At 43.3% G+C, this 26,697-nt stretch overlaps 1 protein-coding gene across 3 annotated transcripts in view; it reads right to left on the minus strand.

Annotated features, from left to right (window-relative positions):
• The window catches only part of GABBR2 (gamma-aminobutyric acid type B receptor subunit 2), a 1,221,295-nt gene that overhangs the window by 319,378 nt on the left and 875,220 nt on the right, over positions 1 to 26,697 (minus strand). For all 3 annotated transcript variants that reach the window (XM_063922929.1, XM_063922931.1, XM_063922932.1), the window contains one exon: positions 5,826 to 5,933. In XM_063922929.1, the coding sequence (XP_063778999.1) occupies positions 5,826 to 5,933 (108 nt within the window). The remainder of the gene's footprint in view (positions 1 to 5,825; positions 5,934 to 26,697) is intronic.

Consider the following 26,697-nt stretch of genomic DNA (forward strand, 5'->3'; position numbering starts at 1 on the left):
ATGCCATTTACGACACGGAGTGGCAAGTAACGGCTGAGGCCCTGTCCTATGTTTATGGCTAGTGGTTCAGCTTTACATGAGGATGGAAGCACTCATCCTCCCGCTAGAAAAATGAAAAGACTTAAGCTGGCAAAAGCACAGCAAAGCACTGTACGTTCTTCTAAATCACAAATCCCCAAGGAGAGTCCAATTGTGTCGTTTGCGATGCCTGACCTTCCCAACACTGGATGGGAAGAGGTGGCACCTTCCACCATTTGCACGCCCCCTGCAAGTGCTGGAAGGAGCAACCGCAGTCCAGTTCCTGATAGTCAAATTGAAGATGTCACTGTTGAAGTACACCAGGATGAGGATATGGGTGTTGCTGGCGCTGAGGAGGAAATTGACAAGGAGGATTCTGATGGTGAGGTGGTTTGTTTAAGTCAGCACCCGGGGAGACACCTGTTGTCCGTGGGACGAATATGGCCATTGACATGCCTGGTCAAATTACAAAAAAAATCACCTCTTCGGTGTGGAATTATTTTAACAGAAATGCGGACAACAGGTGTCAAGCCGTGTGTTGCCTTTGTCAAGATGTAATAAGTAGGGGTAAGGACGTTAACCACTTAGGAGCATCCTCCCTTATACGTCACCTGGAGCGCATTCATCAGAAGTCATTGACAAGTTCAAAAACTTTGGGTGACAGCGGAAGCAGTCCACTGACAACTAAATCCCTTCCTCTTGTAACCAAGCTCCTGCAAACCACACCACCATCTCCCTCAGTGTCAATTTCCTCATTAGACATGAAAAACAATAGTCCTGCAGGCCATGTCACTGGCAAGTCTGACGAGTTCTCTCCTGACTGGGATTCCTCCGATGCATTCTTGAGTGTAACGCCTACTGCTGCTGGTTCTGCTGTTGTTGCTGCTGGGAGTCGATCGTCATCCCAGAGGGGAAGTCGGAAGACCACTTGTACTACTTCCAGTAAGCAATTGACTGTCCAACAGTCCTTTGCGAGGAAGATTAAATATCACAGCAGTCATCCTGCTGCAAAGCGGATAACTCGGATCTTGGCAGCTGCGGTGGTGTTAAACGTGTGTCTGTTATCCACCGTTAATTCACAGGGAATTAGAGAATTGTTTGAGGTACTGTGTCCCAGGTACCAAATACCATCTAGGTTCCATTTCTCTAGGCAGGTGATACCGAGAATGTACACAGACGTCAGAAAAAGACTCACCAGTGTCCTAAAAAATGCAGTTGTACCCAATGTCCACTTAACCACGGATATGTGGACAAGTGGAGCAGGGCAGACTCAGGACTATATGACTGTGACAGCCCACTGGGTAGATGTATTGCCTCCTGCAGCAAGAACAGCAGCGGCGGCACCAGTAGCAGCATCTCGCAAATGCCAACTCATTCCTAGGCAGGGTATGCTTTGTATCACCTCTTTTCATAAGAGGCACACAGCTGACAACCTCTTACGGAAACTGAGAAACATCATCGCAGAATGGCTTACCCCAATTGGACTCTCCTGGGGATTTGTGACATCGGACAATGCCACCAATATTGTGCGTGCATTACATGTGGGCAAATTCCAGCACGTCCCATGTTTTGCATATACACTGAATTTGGTGGTGCAGAATTTTTAAAAAAATGACAGGGGCGTGCAAGAGATGCTGTTGGTGGCCCGAAGAATTGCGGGCCACTTTCGGCATTCAGCCACCGCGTGCCGAAGACTGGAGCACCAGCAAACACTCCTGAACCTGCCCCGCCATCATCTGAAGCAAGAGGTGGAAACGAGGTGGAACTCAACCCTCTATATGCTTCAGAGGATGGAGGAGCAGCAAAAGGCCATTCAAGCTTATACAGCTACCTACGATATAGGCAAAGGAGGGGGAATGCACCTGACTCAAGCGCAGTGGAGAATGATTTCAACGTTGTGCAAGGTTCTGCAACCCTTTGAACTTGCCACTCGTGAAGTCAGTTCAGACACTGCCATCCTGAGTCAGGTCATTCCCCTCATCAGGCTTTTGCAGAAGTAGCTGGAGAGATTGAAGGAGAAGCTAAAACGGGGCGATTCCGCTAGGCATGTGGGACTTGTGGATGGAGCCCTTAATCCGCTTAACCAGGATTCACGGGTGGTCAATCTGTTGAAATCAGAGCACTACATTTTGGCCACCGTGCTCGATCCTAGATTTAAAACCTACGTTGTATCTCTCTTTCCGGCAGACACAAGTCTGCAGAGGTGCAAAGACCTACTCGTGGGACACTTGTCAAGTCAAGCGGAACGTGACCCGTCAACAGCTCCTCCTTCACATTCTCCCGCAACTGGGGCTGCGAGGAAAAGGCTAAGAATTCCGAGCCCACCCGCTGGCGGTGATGCAGGGCAGTCTGGAGCGAGTGCTGACATCTGGTCCGGACTGAAGGACCTGCCAACGATTACTGACATGTCGTCTACTGTCACCGCATATGATTCTGTCACCATTGAAAGAATGGTAGAGATTATATGAGTGACCGCATCCAAGTAGGCACGTCAGACAGTCCATACGTATACTGGCAGGAAAAAGAGGCCCTTGCACAAACTGGCTTTATTTTACCTAAGTTGCCCCCCCTCCAGTGTGTACTCCGAAAGAGTATTTAGTGCAGCCGGTCACCTTGTCAGCAATCGGCGTACGAGGTTACTTCCACAAAATGTGGAGAAGATGATGTTCATCAAAATGAATTATAATCAATTCCTCCGTGGAGACATTCACCCGCAATTTTTCCTCCAGAAAATACACAGGGACCTGAGATGGTGGATTCCAGTGGGGACGAATTAATAATCTGTGAGGAGGGGGATGTACACAGTGAAAGGGGTGAGGAATCGGATGATGAGGAGGAGGTGGACATCTTGCCTCTGTAGAGCCAGTTTGTGCAAGGAGAGATTGATTGCTTCTTTTTTGGTGGGGGCCCAAACCAACCAGTCATTTCAGTCACAGTCGTGTGGCAGACCCTGTTGCTGAAATGATGGATTTGTTAAAGTGTACATGTCCTGTTTATACAACATAAGGGTGGGTGGGAGGGCCCAAGGACAATTCCATCTTGCACCTCTTTTTTTTTAAATTTATCTTTGCATTATGTGATGTTCTGTCTGACACTGCAGTACCACTCCTAGATGGCCCAGGTATTTGTGCCAGCCACTTGGGTCGCTTAGCTTAGTCATCCAGCGACCTCGGTGCAAAATTTAGGACTTAAAAATAATATTGTGAGGTGTGAGGTGTTCAGAATAGACTGGAAATGAGTGGAAATTATGGTTATTGAGGTTAATAATACTATGGGATCAAAATGACCCCCAAATTCTATGATTTAAGCTGTTTTTGAGGGTTTTTTGAAAAAAAAACACCCGAATCCAAAACACACCCGAATCCGACAAAAAAAAAATCAGGGAGGTTTTGCCAAAACGCGTCCGAATCCAAAACACGACCGCGGAACCAAATCCAAAACTAAAACACAAAACCCGAAAAAAATGTCCGGTGCACATCTCTAATTAATATCAGCTCATTTTAGTATTGTCAGCTAGGGAATTACAGCACATTCTATTTCAGTAGGTAAGTAAGGAATCAGCAGTACAGAGAAGCAATGAGCATGCAGTTCTTTTAGCAACTGAGTATTTTTTATGAACCATATTTTCATAGAAACTCTTTGATAACACATAAATATAATTTTATTATAATTATATCTGCATGGCATTATGTAAATTAAGAAAATTATTACAAGTGTGCCCTTCGTACACAAATGCACTTAACAATTATGGGATTCATGTGGTGTATGGTTTTGATTTGCTTAAGATTTGCATTTTTGCGCTACAAAAGCACACTCAGAAACATATGCATGAATCCATATTCAGATGTCAGTGACTCTTATACCTTTGACACCCTGGGCGGGATGTAATGGAGTGCAAGTTTGCCCAGCGTGTGATAATAATAATAATAATAATAATTTTATTTATATAGCGCTCTTTCTCCAACTGGACTCAAGGCGCTTTACAGACATCAAAAACAATACACATGATACAGAGGATTTAAGTAATACAGCAATAGATAAGCCACACAGACATAAAAGAAAACCTTAAGCACACAGAAAGCATAATGCAGGATTGGTGTAGGCATTTTGGGTAATAACTTCCAAGGGTTGTGTATACCACCCTCACAGGTACCAAGTGTGGCAGCCATCTTGGGCGCTCAGCGTAGGATTACCCAGGGTGGAATAGTCTACCCCTAGAAGAGATGACACAAAATGGGGGTGATTTCAGAGTCCTACAGTTTAGAGTAGGGTTCCAACAAAACCACAAGGTCCATGTATTTTTCATCCCATCCACAAGTGTACCATATGGGGCAGCCATGTTGGGCGCACTTTGAAGGTTACACTGTGGGAGGTGAGCCATACAAGGGCCAAGTTCATATATGGGAAAACTGACGCTGATATGATGGCTGAAATCATTTACAGGGCATGGTTTTACCTTGTAAATGATTGCCCTTTTAAAAAAACAAGTTTGGCTGGCATCCCGCAGTCGGGTGAACTCGGACTCTATTACACCCCACTCTTGTAGAATCAGAGGGGATAAAGAAAGGGAGGGCAATAGTAGGCCAAGTAGGGCGAGTCCACATAGTTGTGACTGAAATAAACCTGATCGGAGATGCAGCAGATACACCTGTCTGGGAGCAAATCTAAAACAGGTGCTGGAGGGGTTGTATAGTGAAAAGACAGTGATAATGGAAATGATTCATTACTTTGCATTACTCAACATTATATTCTCTTGTGTATAAGAAACGTTATTACGTTATACTGTATGTTGTTTACAGAGTAATTAATGTGACTATTGTATGCATTGCTAACACTATAACGGGCAGACTGCTCCAAACCCTTTAACTGGCATTTTTTTAGTTAACCAGATCACATTTTGATCTGAACGCATTTACTAAAACAAATTGTAAAAAAATACTGCAGTGAGCCCTGTGTTAATGATGCCAGCTTCAGCTGGCAGAATCATAGCGCTCACTGCAAATCTTGTAGTCCTGCATGGACTTCTCTGCCCCTCGGCAGAGAAAGCTGTTCGGGGGCCAGGCCAGTGTGATCAGCTATGTGTGTCAGATCACACAAGCTGATTACAGTTGATTAAAAACCAAATCATACTCAACTACCCAGGGATCGGTGAAAAGTGCTCTGGTGAGAATTGCCAATGATCTGGACTTCCTGTGGCAGCTCACTTTAAAGAACCGGAGGTCACAGCAGCAGGGAGCCATGATGACCTGCAGCTCTCCAGGAGCTCCTACCACTGATCCCCGGATAATGGTGAGTATGATCAGGGTTGGGGTTGTGATACGGGGTGGTAGTCACAAAGGGGATGGGTGTGCCGGCGGTGGTTGTGGCAGTTTTTTTTGTGTGAAAAATGCTCAGATTTGGCTGCGGAGTGGTATCGCAAGGACAGAGCTTTCTTGCAAGCTCTGTCCCTGCATGCGATAATTGATACATCCGTGCAATGTAATCAATTATCGCATTGCGGATTGGGAAGATATTATCACAGCACATCCACATCCACAGGTGCGGATAGTGATAAATCGGCTCCTAAGCCACATATCTATGCTATCATTATGTGTTTGTGGGGCTTTTTACTTGTAACATATATAGCTGGCCATCCCATGTCTTGGACTAAGCATGTGAATGTGCTCTTCTAAACCCTTCTAACCCTGCTAAAACAAAACTTATAATACATTACACACTAAGCTGAGATCCAATACAGTACTTAACAATGCATGCCATTGATATATGTCTTTTTTTAAATACACTGGCATTGAAGTAAAAAAACTCACCTTTTTCTTCATTTTTACATTCTTAAAAATAGCATGAACTCTCCACGTTTTTGCAAACATCGCCCCAAAAGCTGTTGTGTAGCCCACAGTTAAGATCCATGTTCTCACCTTTAAAATTATAAAACAAAAACACAGATGTAAGAAGCTAGTACAAGTAAAAGAAAAACAAATAAATACATTGTGAATTCTGGCATCAATATGTCCGAGAAATGCATTTGTTTTAAGAAATGTAAAACAAAATAAGGAAAGCAATTATAATGTTTATTACTTTTCATGTTATTATTTTAATATGAGCAGATCCTGTTGAAATTCTAGACCACTTACCCCAAATAATTACAGAATTTAGGGACTACTTCAGCGTGGATCGCTAAACTGAGAAATTGTAGCAATCTGCAAGTAGAAAGGCGCTGACCCGACAGAAAGGAAAAATACCCCCTACAAATTTGCGAATGCATCGCAGATCACTATCCATTTGCAGATGAATACACAATTTCCGGGACATCAAAGTTTTTTTTTGCCTTCTGAACAAATGTAAATGTGAGTAGGTCTAAGGCTGCTACTAATCTGCAACTGAGACGGCCTGGAAGTAGTCTCCGCTGACGTCAGAGACCCTGCTCAAAAACGCCTGGGCACACCTGCATTTTTTCTGACACACCCAGAAAAGGGCAGGTTTCCACCCAGAAATGCCGGCTTCCAGTCAGTTAAACAGCGGCCACATTGCGATTGGGATCGGTATGGAATTTCTGCTGCTATTACCTCTTACATGTACACAAAGCGAAAACTACGTACGCGCAGTCGTTCGATAATTGCTCAATTTGTGATTTCTCAGATTAGCGATCCATGCTGAATTAGGCCCTTAATGTGTTTATGAAAGACTGAAGTTGAGTTTTCCATATAAATAAATAACCAAAAAATAATAATTTTGTTGGCTTAGTTTGTTTTTTAAAGCAAGGATGAAGTTAAATTATTGTGTAAGTCATAACATACAACTGTTCAATGCTATAATAAAATCAGAGTTTGTATAGTGAAATAAAAATAAATGTTGACTTAAAGTATGTAAAGATCTATAGGCTTTATCCAACTGTCCAATCATTTACCACAGCTAACGGATTTGCCGGATGCTATCCAATTAGCCCCAATATTCTTCATTTACTGGGAATTACGCTTAACATGCCTCAGGCATGCCAAGCTGATACCCAATAACCAGCCCTCAGACTTGCATAACACATGGGTCAGGGAACTTATTCCGGATTCCATGTGTTATCGAACAAAAACTGAACATATTTCAGCCAATAAAAAGGATATAATTGGAGAGCCTTTAATTGGATACACCCCTATTTTTCCAAAAGACAAGGTCTTGCCAGTTGACTTGTCTCAGACTCTGATTTTAATTTCTGCACAATATATTATGGTACTGCTAGTTTTTTTGCACATTCATTTTATCCTGTACTTACCTTATTGTAATTCTCCAACATTCTGCTGAATAACTAAGTGGAGAACAGTAAGTGAGATGTTAAGTGGCAAATTTTTGGCTTTGGCAAGCTGACTCTAAAGAGAAGGGTGTGGGGCAAAGGAGAAGATGTAGGCTCAGTGACTGAGACCTGTTAAAAGTATCCTAATTTACATAAAATTCTGCAAACAGAACCAAGTGTTGCAGTGGAACTGCCCATTTCATAAAGGTGTGACGTTCCGACAGTATAATCTCCTTTTCTGTCATTCAATGATGTTCTTTATTTGCAGTTAGCGGAAAGAACAGAGTGAGGATGAAGATAGTGGGGGGAATGTAATAGGGTGTGACAATCAGGAAGTGAGAGATTTTGTGAGAGCTCTCCTGTTTTTTTTTTTAAAGTGGCAATCATTTACATGGCAAAATCGACCTAGATGTAAATGATTGCCTCTTTAAAAAAACAACAGAAGTACTCTCACAAAATCTCTCACTTCCTGATTCTCACACCCTATTACATTTCCTCCAATTTATTCGCACAGAGTGATGTAGCACAATTAAGAAAATAGAGAAAAAAAAATCCACAAACATGTGGTTATGACATTCCACTTTATGTTATGGAAAGTACTGGTTTCAGAGAGCATTTAATGATTTAAAGGTTATGGGAGACTCTAATCAGGCATTATAAGGAATTCCATAGTGACATATGAAAAATCTGGTAGCCGGTATCAGCAGGCCCAGCGACAGGTGGGAACTAGGGGGACACCTATACCGGGGCTGAGACTTTGAGGGGCCCCGGTCCCTTAGAAGTATACAGGGTCCAGCACAGTGCCTGCCTGATGTCACCTGCATGGCGCTGCAGTGAGTGAATACTGCCGGCCTGACACTGACATGAGAAGTCAGACAGAGCCTCCCACCCTGGTCCCAGTGGTCAGAGCAGCAGAGCAATAAAGTTGTTGTTTTTTTGTGGCGCAGCATGACAATGTCATGCCATACCGCTTAAGGGAAGAGGAGACGCAGGTGAAGCGGTGCAGAAATAAACAGGTGCGGTAAGTGTGTGGGCCTGAACTGTTAAGATGGGGGGGAGGGTAACAGGGGATTTGTGCTGGACCTGGAGAGACGCTGGCGGAGGTGGGGTGCTGGTTTGTTGGATCCAAATGTCTGTGGTGTGTGTTATGCTACTGCCAGAGAGACACAGAGGCATATTCATCATGAAAAAATTGTGTAATGAGAATTTTAGTTTTCAATTGTATTCTCTCACAATTATTTCAGTATTCATTATGCCCCCATCAAAAAAAATCATCACTTCAGATAAACTCGTCTTTGTGAGAAAATGCTTTCTGGGAAAGTGACAATTTCCCCTCTACAGCTGCAGCACCCCACCCATGTGTCCAGTCAAGGATGACCCCGCCCCACCCAGCAGCTTGTGAACACATTCGGGAAGCTGTACGCAATCTCAGGTTGGTGAACAGTTTCCCTTTCAAACTCCGAAAAAGAGTCACAACTGTGGGGGGAATGTGCCGAAGAGCCACAGTGATGAGGGAAGGTGGTGCTGAACAAACACAGAAGTGGAGTGGCTGGATCACTGCTGCACGCACAGAGAGAGGGATAAGGCTAGAGACATAGAGTGGAAATGCTGAAGACAGAGGAGTGGATAAGGATGGAGACAGAGAGGAAGATAAGATAACAGACAGAGAGGGGGTAAGACTGGAGACATAGAGGGAGTTAGACTGAAGACAGAGGGGCAGTAAGGCTGGAGACAGAGAGGGAGATAAGGGTAGAGACATACAGGGTAGGCTGGAGATAGAGGACAGAGGGGGAGATAAAGGAAAAAACAGAGAGGGGGATATGGCTAAAGACGTGGGGGGATAGGCTGGGGACAAAGAGGGGAGTAAGGCTGGAGACAGAGAGGGAGATAGGTGTAGAGACATAGAGGGGAGTAAGGCTGTAGACAGAGTGCGGGATAAAACTGGAGACAAAGAGAGGGGGTACAGCTGGAGACAGTGTCGGACTGGGGCATGAAGAGGAGAATGCAGTGGTAGGGGCATGTTTAGTGGTGCAACCAGTCTCCAGAAGGGGTGTGGCCAGCCACCATTAGAGAGTGCATGGTCTGGGCCCCTTGATAAATATATATAGTATATACTGCTAGTGCATGCAAGATGATGTAACAGATTAATTACAGCAATGCACTGTAGTAAATACACCATAGTCCTGTGTAGTATAATCAGAGCCGGCCCTAGCCAATACGATGCCCTAGGCAAGATTTTGGCAGGTGCCCCCTAGCACCGCTGCTAGTTCCACCTCTGACCCTGCACCCCTTTCCCACCACCATCAACCCTCACCATAGCAGTCCTCATTTTGGTGCTCTTACCCTCTATATTTTAAATAGGAACAGTGCACACATTCGGTGCACAACTCAAAAAGGGGCGTGTTCTTGCTGAGAAGGGGCATGGCCACTAAATAGTACCCCCAATTCAAATTATGCCACACAGTAGTGCAACTTTATTCACATTATATCATGTGATAGTGTCCCTAATTCACGTTACATCACACAGTAGTACCACTTTACCTTATATACATTACTAATCACACTGAATTGCTCCTTATTCACATTACACCACACCATATTCCTTTTTATTCACAGTAGACCACCCAGTAGTGCCCTTTCTATACTTTATGCCACACAGTGGAGCACCTTATACACATAATGCCACACATTATTAATGCCTTTATACACATAATACCACACAGTATTGCCCCTTACACATATGCTGCACAATATTAATGCCATTATACACATAATGACACACATAATTTCCCTTACACATATGCCACACATTATTAATGCCCTTATACACATAATGACACATAAAGTGCCCCTTACACATATGCCACACATTAATGCATTTATACACTTGTCACACATAATGCCCCTTACACATATGTCGAACACTATTGCACAACCAACCCACCCGCACTCAGCACTCACATGGCCGCTAACAATGTAACCTTTGCCTGCATACAGATGTGTCCTCACACATCATGCCTCAATACGCCATGCAGCAGGAGATGCCTGGCCTGAGTCAGCTGCAGCTCTAGACCAGCTCTGCTAACGTCAGGTGCGTTTTTTTTCTGAAAATGCATCTTATTTGCATTGCTATGCAACTAGGATTCACAAGCAGCAGCTTCTGATTAAAATGATATGTAGCATTCTGTGTGCGACTGTGGATGTATCTGCATACAAAATGATACGTTACAGTGATTTCCAGGAATACACTGTAATGTAGCATTTCATATGCAGATACAACCGCAGTCACACACAGAATATAGGCATGCCACATATAATTTTAATCAGCAGAATCTGCTTATGCCCCTAGGCATTCCAAATGCCCTAGGCATTTGCCTAGTTTGCCTATGCCTATGGCCAGCTATGAGTATAATGTATAATCTGCACAGTCTGACTGTCAGAGCGTGTGTGATCCGCCGGGGAGGAGGAAGGGAGGTGGGTCCCAGGCAGTGGAGCCCACTGGGGGTTTCTCCTGTATCCCTGTGGGTCAGTCCAACTCTGGCTGAGGCATAGGTAAAAGTAAGGCTGGAGACATAGATGGGGATAAGGCTGAAAACATAGAGGGGGTAAGACTGGAGACAGAGAGGAAGGTAAGGCTGGAGACATAGAGGGGGATAACATTAGAGACAGAGGAGTAAGGCTGGAAAAACACACAAACTACCTACACGGGTGTAACCCCCTGTAGAAAATCAGGAGCGCTATCCTCACTAATTATAGGAGACAACTAAAATTAATTACAATAGCAAACTACTAATAAAAAATGCATAAATTATAATTTATTAACATATAATGCTGCAGCATAAATGACATACGTTAAATACATAATATGTATATATGAGCTTCTAGTGCAAAATGCTCCACATACACTGATACAATATTAAAAACTCACTTAAAATCAGAGGCTTGGACTTTGATATAATAAATTTCACAATGTCCACTTGATTTGGTAATGGACCGGCTGAATTCAGCGTACTAGACACTAATTGTATTCATGTGTCTTCAATTCATCAGTGTCCCGAAAAAAATGTGTGCACACATATATTGATTCTGAATAGGTAATTACCATATGTATTTGGTCTTTTTATCACCTCTAAGATCAGACTGTTAGGACAATCCCGATTTAAAAGACTCCCTCTGCTGGTGCTCGTCCGTTAATTGCAGAATATCTGGAGACAGTGTCGAACTGAGGAAGCCGCTGAGTGTACTTGGAAGGCGGAGAAACGCGTTTTCGAAGGGACCATATCATCAGTGATGATCACCTCTCATTTGTTTGATGTGATCACCGGCTTGTGGCTACGATCAGCAGCCAGTTTACCTGCAATATCGGTTAATTACCAGCAGAGGGAGCCGGAGAGCTGTGGTTGAATTCCCGTGGACACTGTCTCCAGATATTCTGCAATTAACGGACGAGCACCAGCAGAGGGAGTCTTTTAAATCGGGATTGTCCTAACAGTCTGATCTTAGAGGTGATAAAAAGACCAAAATACATATGGTAATTACCTATTCAGAATCAATATATGTGTGCACACATTTTTTTCGGGACACTGATGAATTGAAGACACATGAATACAATTAGTGTCTAGTACGCTGAATTCAGCCGGTCCATTACCAAATCAAGTGGACATTGTGAAATTTATTATATCAAAGTCCAAGCCTCTGATTTTTAAGTGAGTTTTTAATATTGTATCAGTGTATGTGGAGCATTTTGCACTAGAAGCTCATATATACATATTATGTATTTAACGTATGTCATTTATGCTGCAGCATTATATGTTAATAAATTATAATGTATGCATTTTTTATTAGTAGTTTGCTATTGTAATTAATTTTAGTTGTCTCCTATAATTAGTGAGGATAGCGCTCCTGATTTTCTACAGGGGGTTACACCCGTGTAGGTAGTTTGTGTGTTTTTTGTCTAATATAGGGATTGCAATTATCCCCATAATTAGGAGCAGCAGTCCTCACTATTATTTAAATCTCCTTCGGTCCAGTAGGTACTGGCACCAGAGAATATATACACCTGTCCTTACAAATATAGTGTGGGGGCGGTTGTGTATACACCCAGTACGATATTTCTGAGTAAGGCTGGAGACAGAGAGGGGGACATGGCTGAAGACAGAAAGGGGGATAAGGCTAGAGGCAGAGGGGGATAAGGCTAACACAGAGAGGGGGATTGGGCTGGAGATAGAGGTAGGGATAAGGCTGGAGACAGAGAGTAATAAGGCTGAAGACACAGAGGGGAGTAAGGCTGGAGACAGAGAGGGGGATAAGGCTGGAGACAGACATGTGGATAAAGCTGGAGACAGACAGGTGGGTAAGGCTGGTGATAGAGAGACACAGACAAGGAGATGAGACTGGAGTGACAGAGGGGGATGAGGTCAGATATACACATAGGGATGGTGCTGAAACAGTGGATTGGGTCTGGAGGTGGGGAGCCAAAGGGCGACTGGCCTGCATCTTTCAGGGAGGAATGGGGATACCAAAAACCTGAATGTACTGGGTCCCAAGATTTCTGTTGCTGGCTCTGTGTATCAGCCAGGAGACTATGAGGTAGAAATAAGATAGCATAACGGAGAGTATTTCAGTTGAGGTTTCATATATATTAGGAGGGTTTTGAAGGTAAGGGTGAGTAATTTAAATTAGATTCTTAAGGATGTGTGGTGAAAATGATACAGGACAGCAAGAGTAGAAGGTCAGAATTGCTAGTGCATTAAGATGTATTGAGGAAGAATGAGATACATGAAGACAGAATGTCAGTTATGAGAAGGTTTACGTACTCAATGCAAAAAATTATGAAAGAAAGGACAAGATATTTGGGGGCAGATTAAACAATGAAGGATATTCATGTGTTTGAAAAATGACAAGAGCTGATTGGTTGGAAAACCATTTAGTATCACTTTTTGTTATATCTGCCCCTTGGATACATCTCCATTTAATATCACTTTTTGTTAAATCTGCCCCTAATTTACATCTTGAATAAGAAAATGGCATATTCTAGCATTATTTTGAAGGTAGAGATTGCAAGATTTAGAGAGACCTTTTGCAAGGAGTAAAACAGAGGGCAGAGTCAAGGATTGACATCAAGAAGGCAAGTATGGGAAACTGTGTTATTGATGGTGTGGGAGATTTGGTTGCTGTAGTCACTCAGGGAAGAGAAGAGAGGTAAAGTAGGTTTTGGACATGTTTTGACTTTTGTTGGGACATCCACGAAGAGAATTGCAGAGAAACAGTAGCTAGATAATTAAGTAGAAAATATGTCAGGGGAGAAAAGCTTTAGATGCCATACTCATAGAGATTGAATGACAGAATTTGTTTTTCAAGAGAAGACAGAAATAAAAACAAACTACAAACTGCATATTCTTGTTGGACACTATGACACAGTGAGCGTGTTGTGGGGATATGCCAGACAGTGAAACTACAGTATGTACAGGGGGTGGATTAGGGAGGGTATGAGGATGATGTTTTGAATGTTTAGGGTCTGGAATGAGGTGATATCCTGATGAATGTTGATTTTGTCTTTGAAGTAGGTGAGCTGTGTAGGGAAAGGTTTATGCAGTGCAAGTGGGTAGATAAGTAAGTTGAAGGTGTCAAACATATATATATATATATATATATATTGTCAAAGTCAAAGATATTACATACACTGAACATACAAACTCCAAACAGAGAGGTCTCTGTTCGTGCGCATAGATGCAGCGTGCACAGGATATACTGTGGCATACGCATCCACACAGACAGGCCACAAAGATATATTCAACACATGTTTCATACAGCACATAAATTACACATAGACAAAACATGTCAAGCACCAGACATTATAATGTATTTATATAAAAGAGTGTAACATCAGATATATATGTATTATTGGAACGGAACAAGTTAAATATATCATGCTTAGTGTCAAAATGATCAGGAGAATGTGTGGAGTAATTTGATAGCTATGGGTAGATTGTAGCTCATCGCAACGATTAATTATGGCCAAATGTATGAATATAAAGGACTTCCTGAAGACTTGAAACTAGCTTCACAGCATGGCCCTGCGGACAGACACATGTGCCAGCAACATAGGACAAAAGCCCTCATATTGACCTATGAGCCGTTGAGTTCTTGAGAGGTCTGGCCTCTGGACCAATGGAAGGAGACCGAAACCAACAGACTGTTAACTCCCACTGTTTTGATATAGGCAGTTATAGTTAGTTAGTTGCTTACTGAGGGGGAGAGAGATGGAGACGACTGTGCACTGAGCAACAGGGTGAAGTATGCTGGCTGTAACTGATTCTTTTGTAACTGTAAGTGCTTCTTGTGTAATTGTAACTCTGTAACCATATGTATACATGTTATACCTAATGATATACTGTACATATGTAATTTTGTATGCATACCCTTTTAAGATCAAATATATATATATATATATATATATATATCTGAGCATTGGACCTCAGCTTACAATGTGTGCGACTGCTTGCTTTCTCTTAAGAGATATAGTGCTGTGACATTCAGCGCACTTTTATTGTATATGGTAATAAGATGCGCCTTGCGTCCGCAGTATATATTAACGCTGGCATTTGAAACCTTTATTTAAAATTATCAGAAATTCACATTACGTACTTAATGATGCGCAGTACAGATGCTGCTGTGGTCTACCAGCTAAGGATGGACACATCTAGATGCTGCTGAAGCACATCCATTTTTTTCTGTGTTATCAGTAAGGCGCTGATATGAATCAAGGGACAATAGATTTCTTTGTTGCGTGAGTGTGACAAAAACGCACAATATTAGAAATGCTACAGTGTACTTTTTATTGTTGCTAAATGAGGTTCAATAAGTCATATTGTGTTTGATTCAGATTGATTGTTTATCGGTTAAGTAAATTTAAAGAGCATTTAAAAGTTGGTGCATAGTATGGATATAGCTGTGTTAGCATCCTGCGTCCTATTCGCATACTGCTAACATAGGCCTGAAATAGCAAAGCTTTGTTCGTGGTGAAAAAGCAGCATGTGGAAATTTTTGTTACCATGCAGTGGGAATTGTTCATTTGGGCGATTTCCGGTGCTTCTATAATTTGTGATTTTTTTTGTGACAAAGGATAGAGTGTTTGTATTCTGGCCACCATTTTGTCCAAGCACATGGTTTGGAAGGGTGGGCCAGTGGCCATTTTAGGTCTAATGTAAGGTAGAGCCTGCATTGGTCTTAAAAGCCACATAATGTCACTCTCTATCCACCTAGCTAACAGCTGACTTTCAGTTTGTTAAGCAATCTGTTTCTTTTGTCACAAATAAACAATATATATGTACAAATCAAACACCATTTAAAAGCTACCAATGAATTTAACTAACCCATGCCATAGTCAATTATAAATAGTGTTTCAATTATATCTAGTGAGAGTAATAGTGAGGTAAATACTTAGCTTGATGTAAAAATTACACACAGAAGAGTTTTTTTCAAGGATTTGTTTTAGACTTGGCAAATAATGAGTGTGTAGAATAACCCCTCTGTTTGCTACAAGATAGGCAATTGAAATGTTAATGAACCTGTTCAACCACCCTGGAACAGCAAGAATGTAAACATCTGAGATGCAAATTAGGCTCTGTAGAAACTACATTCATTCAGTATGTGTGTATGAATTAGAGATGAGCGCCGGAAATTTTTCGGGTTTTGTGTTTTGGTTTTGGGTTCGGTTCCGCGGCCGTGTTTTGGGTTCGACCGCGTTTTGGCAAAACCTCACCGAATTTTTTTTGTCGGATTCGGGTGTGTTTTGGATTCGGGTGTTTTTTTCAAAAAACCCTAAAAAACAGCTTAAATCATAGAATTTGGGGGTAATTTTGATCCCAAAGTATTATTAACCTCAAAAAACATAATTTACACTCATTTTCAGCCTATTCTGAACACATCACACCTCACAATATTATTTTTAGTCCTAAAATTTGCACCGAGGTCGCTGTGTGAGTAAGATAAGCGACCCTAGTGGCCGACACAAACACCGGGCCCATCTAGGAGTGGCACTGCAGTGTCACGCAGGATGGCCCTTCCAAAAAACCCTCCCCAAACAGCACATGACGCAAAGAAAAAAAGAGGCGCAATGAGGTAGCTGACTGTGTGAGTAAGATTAGCGACCCTAGTGGCCGACACAAACACCGGGCACATCTAGGAGTGGCACTGCAGTGTCACGCAGGATGTCCCTTCCAAAAAACCCTCCCCAAACAGCACATGACGCAAAGAAAAAAGAGGCGCAATGAGGTAGCTGACTGTGTGAGTAAGATTAGCGACCCTAGTGGCCGACACAAACACCGGGCCCATCTAGGAGTGGCACTGCAGTGTCACGCAGGATGTCCCTTCCAAAAAACCCTCCCCAAACAGCACATGACGCAAAGAAAAAAGAGGCGCAATGAGGTAGCTGACTGTGTGAGTAAGATTAGCGACCCTAGTGGCCGACACAAACACCGGGCCCATCTAGGAGTGGCACTGCAGTGTCACGCAGGATGTCCCTTCCAAAAAACCCTCCCCAATCAGCACATGATGCAAAGAAAAAGAAAAGAAAAAAGAGGTGCAAGATGGAATTATCCTTGGGCCCTCCCACCCACCCTTATGTTGTATAAACAAAACAGGACATGCACACTTTAACCAACCCATCATTTCAGTGACAGGGTCTGCCACACGACTGTGACTGATATGACGGGTTGGTTTGGACCCCCCCCCAAAAAAGAAGCAATTAATCTCTCCTTGCACAAACTGGCTCTACAGAGGCAAGATGTCCACCTCATCTTCACCCTCCGATATATCACCGTGTACATCCCCCTCCTCACAGATTATCAATTCGTCCCCACTGGAATCCACCATCTCAGCTCCCTGTGTACTTTGTGGAGGCAATTGCTGCTGGTCAATGTCTCCGCGGAGGAATTGATTATAATTCATTTTAATGAACATCATCTTCTCCACATTTTCTGGATGTAACCTCGTACGCCGATTGCTGACAAGGTGAGCGGCGGCACTAAACACTCTTTCGGAGTACACACTTGTGGGAGGGCAACTTAGGTAGAATAAAGCCAGTTTGTGCAAGGGCCTCCAAATTGCCTCTTTTTCCTGCCAGTATAAGTACGGACTGTGTGACGTGCCTACTTGGATGCGGTCACTCATATAATCCTCCACCATTCTATCAATGTTGAGAGAATCATATGCAGTGACAGTAGACGACATGTCCGTAATCGTTGTCAGGTCCTTCAGTCCGGACCAGATGTCAGCATCAGCAGTCGCTCCAGACTGCCCTGCATCACCGCCAGCGGGTGGGCTCGGAATTCTGAGCCTTTTCCTCGCACCCCCAGTTGCGGGAGAATGTGAAGGAGGAGATGTTGACAGGTCGCGTTCCGCTTGACTTGACAATTTTGTCACCAGCAGGTCTTTCAACCCCAGCAGACCTGTGTCTGCCGGAAAGAGAGATCCAAGGTAGGCTTTAAATCTAGGATCGAGCACGGTGGCCAAAATGTAGTGCTCTGATTTCAACAGATTGACCACCCGTGAATCCTTGGTAAGCGAATTAAGGGCTGCATCCACAAGTCCCACATGCCTAGCGGAATCGCTCCGTGTTAGCTCCTTCTTCAATGCCTCCAGCTTCTTCTGCAAAAGCCTGATGAGGGGAATGACCTGACTCAGGCTGGCAGTGTCTGAACTGACTTCACGTGTGGCAAGTTCAAAGGGCATCAGAACCTTGCACAACGTTGAAATCATTCTCCACTGCACTTGAGACAGGTGCATTCCATCTCCTATATCGTGCTCAATTGTATAGGCTTGAATGGCCTTTTGCTGCTCCTCCAACCTCTGAAGCATATAGAGGGTTGAATTCCACCTCGTTACACTTCTTGCTTCAGATGATGGCAGGGCAGGTTCAGTAGTTTTTGGTGGTGCTCCAGTCTTCTGTACGTGGTGCCTGTACGCCGAAAGTGTCCCGCAATTTTTCTGGCCACCGACAGCATCTCTTGCACGCCCCTGTCGTTTTTTAAAAAATTCTGCACCACCAAATTCAAGGTATGTGCAAAACATGGGACGTGCTGGAATTTGCCCATATTTAATGCACACACAATATTGCTGGCGTTGTCCGATGCCACAAATCCACAGGAGAGTCCAATTGGGATAAGCCATTCCGCGATGATCTTCCTCAGTTGCCGTAAGAGGTTTTCAGCTGTGTGCGTATTCTGGAAAGCGGTGATACAAAGCGTAGCCTGCCTAGGAAAGAGTTGGCGTTTGCGAGATGCTGCTACTGGTGCCGCCGCTGCTGTTCTTGCGGCGGGAGTCCATACATCTACCCAGTGGGCTGTCACAGTCATATAGTCCTGACCCTGCCCTGCTCCACTTGTCCACATGTCCGTGGTTAAGTGGACATTGGGTACAACTGCATTTTTTAGGACACTGGTGAGTCTTTTTCTGACGTCCGTGTACATTCTCGGTATCGCCTGCCTAGAGAAGTGGAACCTAGATGGTATTTGGTAACGGGGGCACACTGCCTCAATAAATTGTCTAGTTCCCTGTGAACTAACGGCGGATACCGGACGCACGTCTAACACCAACATGGTTGTCAAGGACTCAGTTATCCGCTTTGCAGTAGGATGACTGCTGTGATATTTCATCTTCCTCGCAAAGGACTGTTGAACAGTCAATTGCTTACTGGAAGTAGTACAAGTGGGCTTACGACTTCACCTCTGGGATGACCATCGACTCCCAGCGGCAACAACAGCAGCGCCAGCAGCAGTAGGCGTTACACGCAAGGATGCATCGGAGGAATCCCAGGCAGGAAAGGACTCGTCAGACTTGCCAGTGACATGGCCTGCAGGACTATTGGCATTCCTGGGGAAGGAGGAAATTGACACTGAGGGAGTTGGTGGGGTGGTTTGCGTGAGCTTGGTTACAAGAGGAAGGGATTTACTGGTCAGTGGACTGCTTCCGCTGTCACCCAAAGTTTTTGAACTTGTCACTGACTTATTATGAATGCGCTGCAGGTGACGTATAAGGGAGGATGTTCCGAGGTGGTTAACGTCCTTACCCCTACTTATTACAGCTTGACAAAGGGAACACACGGCTTGACACCTGTTGTCCGCATTTCTGGTGAAATACCTCCACACCGAAGAGCTGATTTTTTTGGTATTTTCACCTGGCATGTCAACGGCCATATTCCTCCCACGGACAACAGGTGTCTCCCCGGGTGCCTGACTTAAACAAACCACCTCACCATCAGAATCCTCCTGGTCAATTTCCTCCCCAGCGCCAGCAACACCCATATCCTCCTCATCCTGGTGTACTTCAACACTGACATCTTCAATCTGACTATCAGGAACTGGACTGCGGGTGCTCCTTCCAGCACTTGCAGGGGGCATGCAAATAGTGGAAGGCGCATGCTCTTCACGTCCAGTGTTGGGAAGGTCAGGCATCGCAAACGACACAATTGGACTCTCCTTGTGGATTTGGGATTTCAAAGAACGCACAGTTCTTTGCGGTGCTTTTGCCAGCTTGAGTCTTTTCAGTTTTCTAGCGAGAGGCTGAGTGCTTCCATCCTCATGTGAAGCTGAACCACTAGCCATGAACATAGGCCAGGGCCTCAGCCGTTCCTTGCCACTCCGTGTGGTAAATGGCATATTGGCAAGTTTACGCTTCTCCTCCGACAATTTTATTTTAGGTTTTGGAGTCCTTTTTTTTCTGATATTTGGTGTTTTGGATTTGACATGCTCTGTACTATGACATTGGGCATCGGCCTTGGCAGACGACGTTGCTGGCATTTCATCGTCTCGGCCATGACTAGTGGCAGCAGCTTCAGCACGAGGTGGAAGTGGATCTTGATCTTTCCCTAATTTTGGAACCTCAACTTTTTTGTTCTCCATATTTTATAGGCAGAACTAAAAGGCACCTCAGGTAAACAATGGAGATGGATGGATTGGATACTAGTATACAATTATGGACGGACTGCCACGGTTAGGTGGTATAAAAAAACCACGGTTAGGTGGTATATATTATAATAATAATACAATTATGGATGGACGGACTGCCTGCCGACTGCCGACACAGAGGTAGCCACAGCCGTGAACTACCGCACTGTACACTGGTTGATAAAGAGATAGTAGTATACTCGTAACAACTAGTATGACACTATGATGACGGTATAAAGAATGGAAAAAAAACCACGGTTAGGTGGTATATATTATAATAATAATACAATTATGGATGGACGGACTGCCTGCCGACTGCCGACACAGAGGTAGCCACAGCCGTGAACTACCGCACTGTACACTGGTTGATAAAGAGATAGTAGTATACTCGTAACAACTAGTATGACACTATGACGACGGTATAAAGAATGAAAAAAAAACCACGGTTAGGTGGTATATATTATAATAATAATACAATTATGGATGGACGGACTGCCTGCCGACTGCCGACACAGAGGTAGCCACAGCCGTGAACTACCGCACTGTACACTGGTTGATAAAGAGATAGTAGTATACTCGTAACAACTAGTATGACACTATGACGACGGTATAAAGAATGAAAAAAAAACCACGGTTAGGTGGTATATATTATAATAATAATACAATTATGGATGGACGGACTGCCTGCCGACTGCCGACACAGAGGTAGCCACAGCCGTGAACTACCGCACTGTACACTGGTTGATAAAGAGATAGTAGTATACTCGTAACAATTAGGATGACACTATGACGGTATAAAGAATGAAAAAAAAAACCACGGTTAGGTGGTAGGTATATAATAATAAATAATACAATTCTGGTCGGACGGACTGCCTGCCGTGTGCCGACACAGAGGTAGCCACAGCCGTGAACTACCGCACTGTACACTGGTTGATAAAGAGATAGTAGTATACTCGTAACAATTAGGATGACACTATGACGGTATAAAGAATGAAAAAAAAAACCACGGTTAGGTGGTAGGTATATAATAATAAATAATACAATTCTGGTCGGACGGACTGCCTGCCGTGTGCCGACACAGAGGTAGCCACAGCCGTGAACTACCGCACTGTACACTGGTTGATAAAGAGATAGTAGTATACTCGTAACAATTAGGATGACACTATGACGGTATAAAGAATGAAAAAAAAAACCACGGTTAGGTGGTAGGTATATAATAATAAATAATACAATTCTGGTCGGACGGACTGCCTGCCGTGTGCCGACACAGAGGTAGCCACAGCCGTGAACTACCGCACTGTACACTGGTTGATAAAGAGATAGTAGTATACTCGTAACAATTAGGATGACACTATGACGGTATAAAGAATGAAAAAAAAAACCACGGTTAGGTGGTAGGTATATAATAATAAATAATACAATTCTGGTCGGACGGACTGCCTGCCGTGTGCCGACACAGAGGTAGCCACAGCCGTGAACTACCGCACTGTACACTGGTTGATAAAGAGATAGTAGTATACTCGTAACAATTAGGATGACACTATGACGGTATAAAGAATGAAAAAAAAACCACGGTTAGGTGGTAGGTATATAATAATAAATAATACAATTCTGGTCGGACGGACTGCCTGCCGTGTGCCGACACAGAGGTAGCCACAGCCGTGAACTACCGCACTGTACACTGGTTGATAAAGAGATAGTAGTATACTCGTAACAATTAGGATGACACTATGACGGTATAAAGAATGAAAAAAAAACCACGGTTAGGTGGTAGGTATATAATAATAAATAATACAATTCTGGTCGGACGGACTGCCTGCCGTGTGCCGACACAGAGGTAGCCACAGCCGTGAACTACCGCACTGTACACTGGTTGATAAAGAGATAGTAGTATACTCGTAACAATTAGGATGACACTATGACGGTATAAAGAATGAAAAAAAAAACCACGGTTAGGTGGTAGGTATATAATAATAAATAATACAATTCTGGTCGGACGGACTGCCTGCCGTGTGCCGACACAGAGGTAGCCACAGCCGTGAACTACCGCACTGTACACTGGTTGATAAAGAGATAGTAGTATACTCGTAACAATTAGGATGACACTATGACGGTATAAAGAATGAAAAAAAAAACCACGGTTAGGTGGTAGGTATATAATAATAAATAATACAATTCTGGTCGGACGGACTGCCTGCCGTGTGCCGACACAGAGGTAGCCACAGCCGTGAACTACCGCACTGTACACTGGTTGATAAAGAGATAGTAGTATACTCGTAACAATTAGGATGACACTATGACGGTATAAAGAATGAAAAAAAAACCACGGTTAGGTGGTAGGTATATAATAATAAATAATACAATTCTGGTCGGACGGACTGCCTGCCGTGTGCCGACACAGAGGTAGCCACAGCCGTGAACTACCGCACTGTACTGTGTCTGCTGCTAATATAGACTGGTTGATATTTAAAGAGATATTAGTAGTATACAACAATACTATACTGGTGGTCAGGCACTGGTCACCACTCCTGCAGCAAAAGTGTGCACTGTTAATTAATATAATTGTACTCCTGGCTCCTGCTAACAACCTGCAGTGCTCCCCAGTCTCCCCCACAATTAATTATAAGCTTTTAATTTATACATTGATGACTGTGCAGCACACTGGGCTGAGCTGAGTGCACACAGACTGAGTCACACTGTGTGACTGACTGTGCTGTGTATCGTTTTTTTTTTCAGGCAGAGAACGGATATAGCAGAGAGAAGTGAACGGATATATTATATTAAATAAAAGTTAACTAGCAACTGCACTGGTCACTGACTGTGGTAAACTAACTCTGTCTGCGACTCTGCACAATCTCTCTCTCTCTATCTAATCTATCTCTATTCTAATGGAGAGGACGCCAGACACGTCCTCTCCCTATCAATCTCAATGCACGAGTGAAAATGGCGGCGACGCGCGGCTCCTTATATAGAATCCGAGTCTCGCGATAGAATCCGAGCCTCGCGAGAATCCGACAGCGTCATGATGACGTTCGGGCGCGCTCGGGTTAACCGAGCAAGGCGGGAAGATCCGAGTCGCTCGGACCCGTGAAAAAAAACATGAAGTTCGGGCGGGTTCGGATTCCGAGGAACCGAACCCGCTCATCTCTAGTATGAATACATGTGTTGTGTGGGGGTTTTATGTGAGTCAAATAATGTGTATATATATATATACTGTATATATATATATATATATGTTATGTTACTATTATTATATAAAATATGTATATTTATATCAGTATATGTTCTGCAAGATAGCTATCCAATCTGAATCATAGCATTTAAATTATAGTCAATAGCCATATTATAATGAAATGTTTTAAAATTGATTGTTAAAGTGTTAGTGTTAACGAAAATTCGCAAAATATTTGCATTTCATAAGTGAAGCTCCATTCCTGCCTAAAAGTTAAGGTAGCACGTAGCGGAATCTTTCAGGCAGGGGACTTCCGGTGCTCAAAGGGAACGTGGAAGCATTTATCTAACTGCTACAATACAAATACAGTGTTTTTATTGTATTACTAGAGTTGGGTAACTGAGTGTGGCAAGCTGCGTGCAAAGGTACACAGCGATACACACTTGCGTACGCAAGTATACACGTGTCATAGTACAATAGTAAGTGGATACAGTCATGCACGGGTACACACGTGGACGCACAGGTGGGAAATGTGAGTGCATATTTACGCAAGCGGAAGTTAGCTGCATAATAGAAATTGATTGTTAAGGTGGGAAAAAACACATTTTAACAGGTAACTATCCAATTTTAAAACAGATTACTATAATACTTTGTGTAAAGTGTAATACCTTTAAGGCGATGTTATCAATCACTGGTAAATTACTTTTTTTTCTGTACAGAAAATCTAAAAGTGTGGGTCGTTGAAAAGAAAGTGTGAGTGCATTGAACCCTAGGACAATACAGGATCCTGTAGGATGAGACACTGAGTAAGCAGAGGCTTGGTGGCGTGAAGGCTAGCGACCTTACGTATTGGTATTGAGGCACGTAGTGTGTGTGTTTTTAAAGGTAAAACGTGCGGAGGAGCGTGATTTTTGGTGTTACGCTACAGCTGTGGAGTGCAGCTTGTGAATTCAACTCCCGTGATCGTAGGGCGTATAGATAACAAGTATCTATAAGCCGTGCAATTGGAACACACGTGTGTGTGATACGCGGCGCAACGTGATACCATTTGTGTAATTTCGCGCAATTGCGTCATCATACGCGCTGTGTTAGCGTACACAGACGTGATTTGTGTAAAGTAAAGGAATTTTTCGCTGAATCTCTCTCAGGAAATATTCCTGGTGGACATTCATTGGAAAGGGTGATCGATAAGGTGTTTCTTACCTAAGAAAATTCCAGTGGATAAAAACCAAAAAGATCAGGCTTTTAACCTCCACTGAAAAAGGCGGGGTATTGATTTATTGCTGTTAATACTTCATCCTTCCAGTGCTGAGGTGTCTGGTAGGGTCCTCACTGGGTATGCGGGGAATCCCTACAGGAGTGGGCCGTGGTACTGGCCAGCGGAGGTGGAGCGGGTGAAAAGCGCTCGAAGGGACTTTTCACCATCGTTTCGCATGGGTCATTTGGTGTTTGTGTTTAAACAGTCCACAATGGGAGCCAAGTGGGCAAGCGAAAGGCGTTCAGGAGCCAGGGTTCAGGCTATGAAGCAGAGACTGAAAGGGTCCGCTCGGTATATTTGGTGTAAGAAGTATGGTCCTTACACGCAGAGGCATTTTGTAATGATTGAGTACGTATGAATGGTGAAATATCATTTCCAGTGATTGGTAGTTATGATCCTGAGGTATTGCAGGTAGTATGTTTAACCACAGTCATATAAGACAAGAACGAAAATATAATAACTGTTTGAACTCGTAGCAACAATAAGTAAGTAAAAAGAGAAAGCAAGTACACCGCCATATGTAGATGTGGAAGCAGTTACAGCCAGTATACAAACTATAGAAAATAATAAAAATATGAAAATTATGAATGTAACCTATATGTGTACTAATGAATGTCAACGTTTTATTTAGGAGGAGAAGGTGACCAGACTGGTTTCAGCCATTTCTCATGCACTCAGAGGAGTAATATCCAACTGGTAAAAGAGGAGCTAAAGCCTGCAGGGGAAGTGGCTGAGACCAGTGGAACTGGTAAGTATGGAGCCATTCAAGTACACATATAGAAAGAAAGATCACAGGTAAATACTAATTCGGCAAATGGGAGTAATGAGAGATGCGCAACATTACCCTTTGACAAAACCTGCTGAATTTACGATTGGGCCTCTATGATGTTAAACCCTTTTCTTTTTCCCCTAGCAGCAGTAGCCCCTGTCTAACTTAATCGACAGAGATTTTTTTATGCAAATTGAAATATGAAATACATATATTGTACTCCCACTCAGAAAGTACAAGGTATGTTAGATACTCCTCAAAGACTAATGTTGCATTCCACTGTTCTAGATTCATGTCCATCACAGGTAAGGAAATGATCTCGCAGATACCAGGTTCCCCATGAACCTAGGATGGATAGGACCCTGGATTGATGGCTAGGGTAGTCCCAGTAGTGACACAGCAAGCACAAGATTTAAGGGGGGTAGACCAAGTATTTAAGAATCAATTCCCCGTAGTGCCCAATACAGTTGTCATTTTAATAAAATCCTCTCCACCTCTACAAACTCTACTGTCACCAACCTCTATTCTGTTTTCTTCATAGTTTCCTCTTCATCTTTGCATTCACAAAGGGGGTACAATACATGGACCCGATTCTCCCAAGGTTTCAAGTGACAGCCTGAGTATTTTCTCCCAAGCCCTACATAACTGTTTACAGACTTTCAGCCTGAGAATGGGTCGGTGCTGATACAATTTGTTGATTCATTTGAGTCGTCCCTGGCAGATACTAAACAGTTTCTGTTTCATCTCTTCCAGACAGGACACAAGGTCTCAATGGATAAACTGCAATTGTATAGGACAAGGGTCAAATACCTAGGACGTAGTACTGTTACATGATTTGACAGTTCATACACCACATGCAGTATTGGTCCTTCAAAGTTCTGCCTGAACCCGGTATGTCTCATCAGCACGATGACACCAGTATATTACTGCATGTGTCTTGTAATGCACAAAGGGTGGAGGATGAGAATACTGGTGAAGGGAAATTTTGTATAGACACTGATATGTATGATGGTATATGATGGTGTGGAGTATCTGAATCAGACCTTTACTACGAGACCAGACATAAGTGACAGCCTGTTAGTGAACGCAGACCTGTTATTTTTTTTCTCTCCTCCTCTAGAGATGTTTTTACTCTACATTGCAAACATACAACAATTAAATTGAGATGCAAATTTGTGTTTCCTACAGGAAAAGGAGGTCTGGAAGGCGAAGGGGTATGGTAAGGGGTCCTCAGGACTCTGGAGAGATGGACAA

This window comes from Pseudophryne corroboree, chromosome 5 (assembly GCF_028390025.1).
Source record: "Pseudophryne corroboree isolate aPseCor3 chromosome 5, aPseCor3.hap2, whole genome shotgun sequence".
Classification (NCBI taxonomy): Eukaryota; Metazoa; Chordata; class Amphibia; order Anura; family Myobatrachidae; genus Pseudophryne; species Pseudophryne corroboree.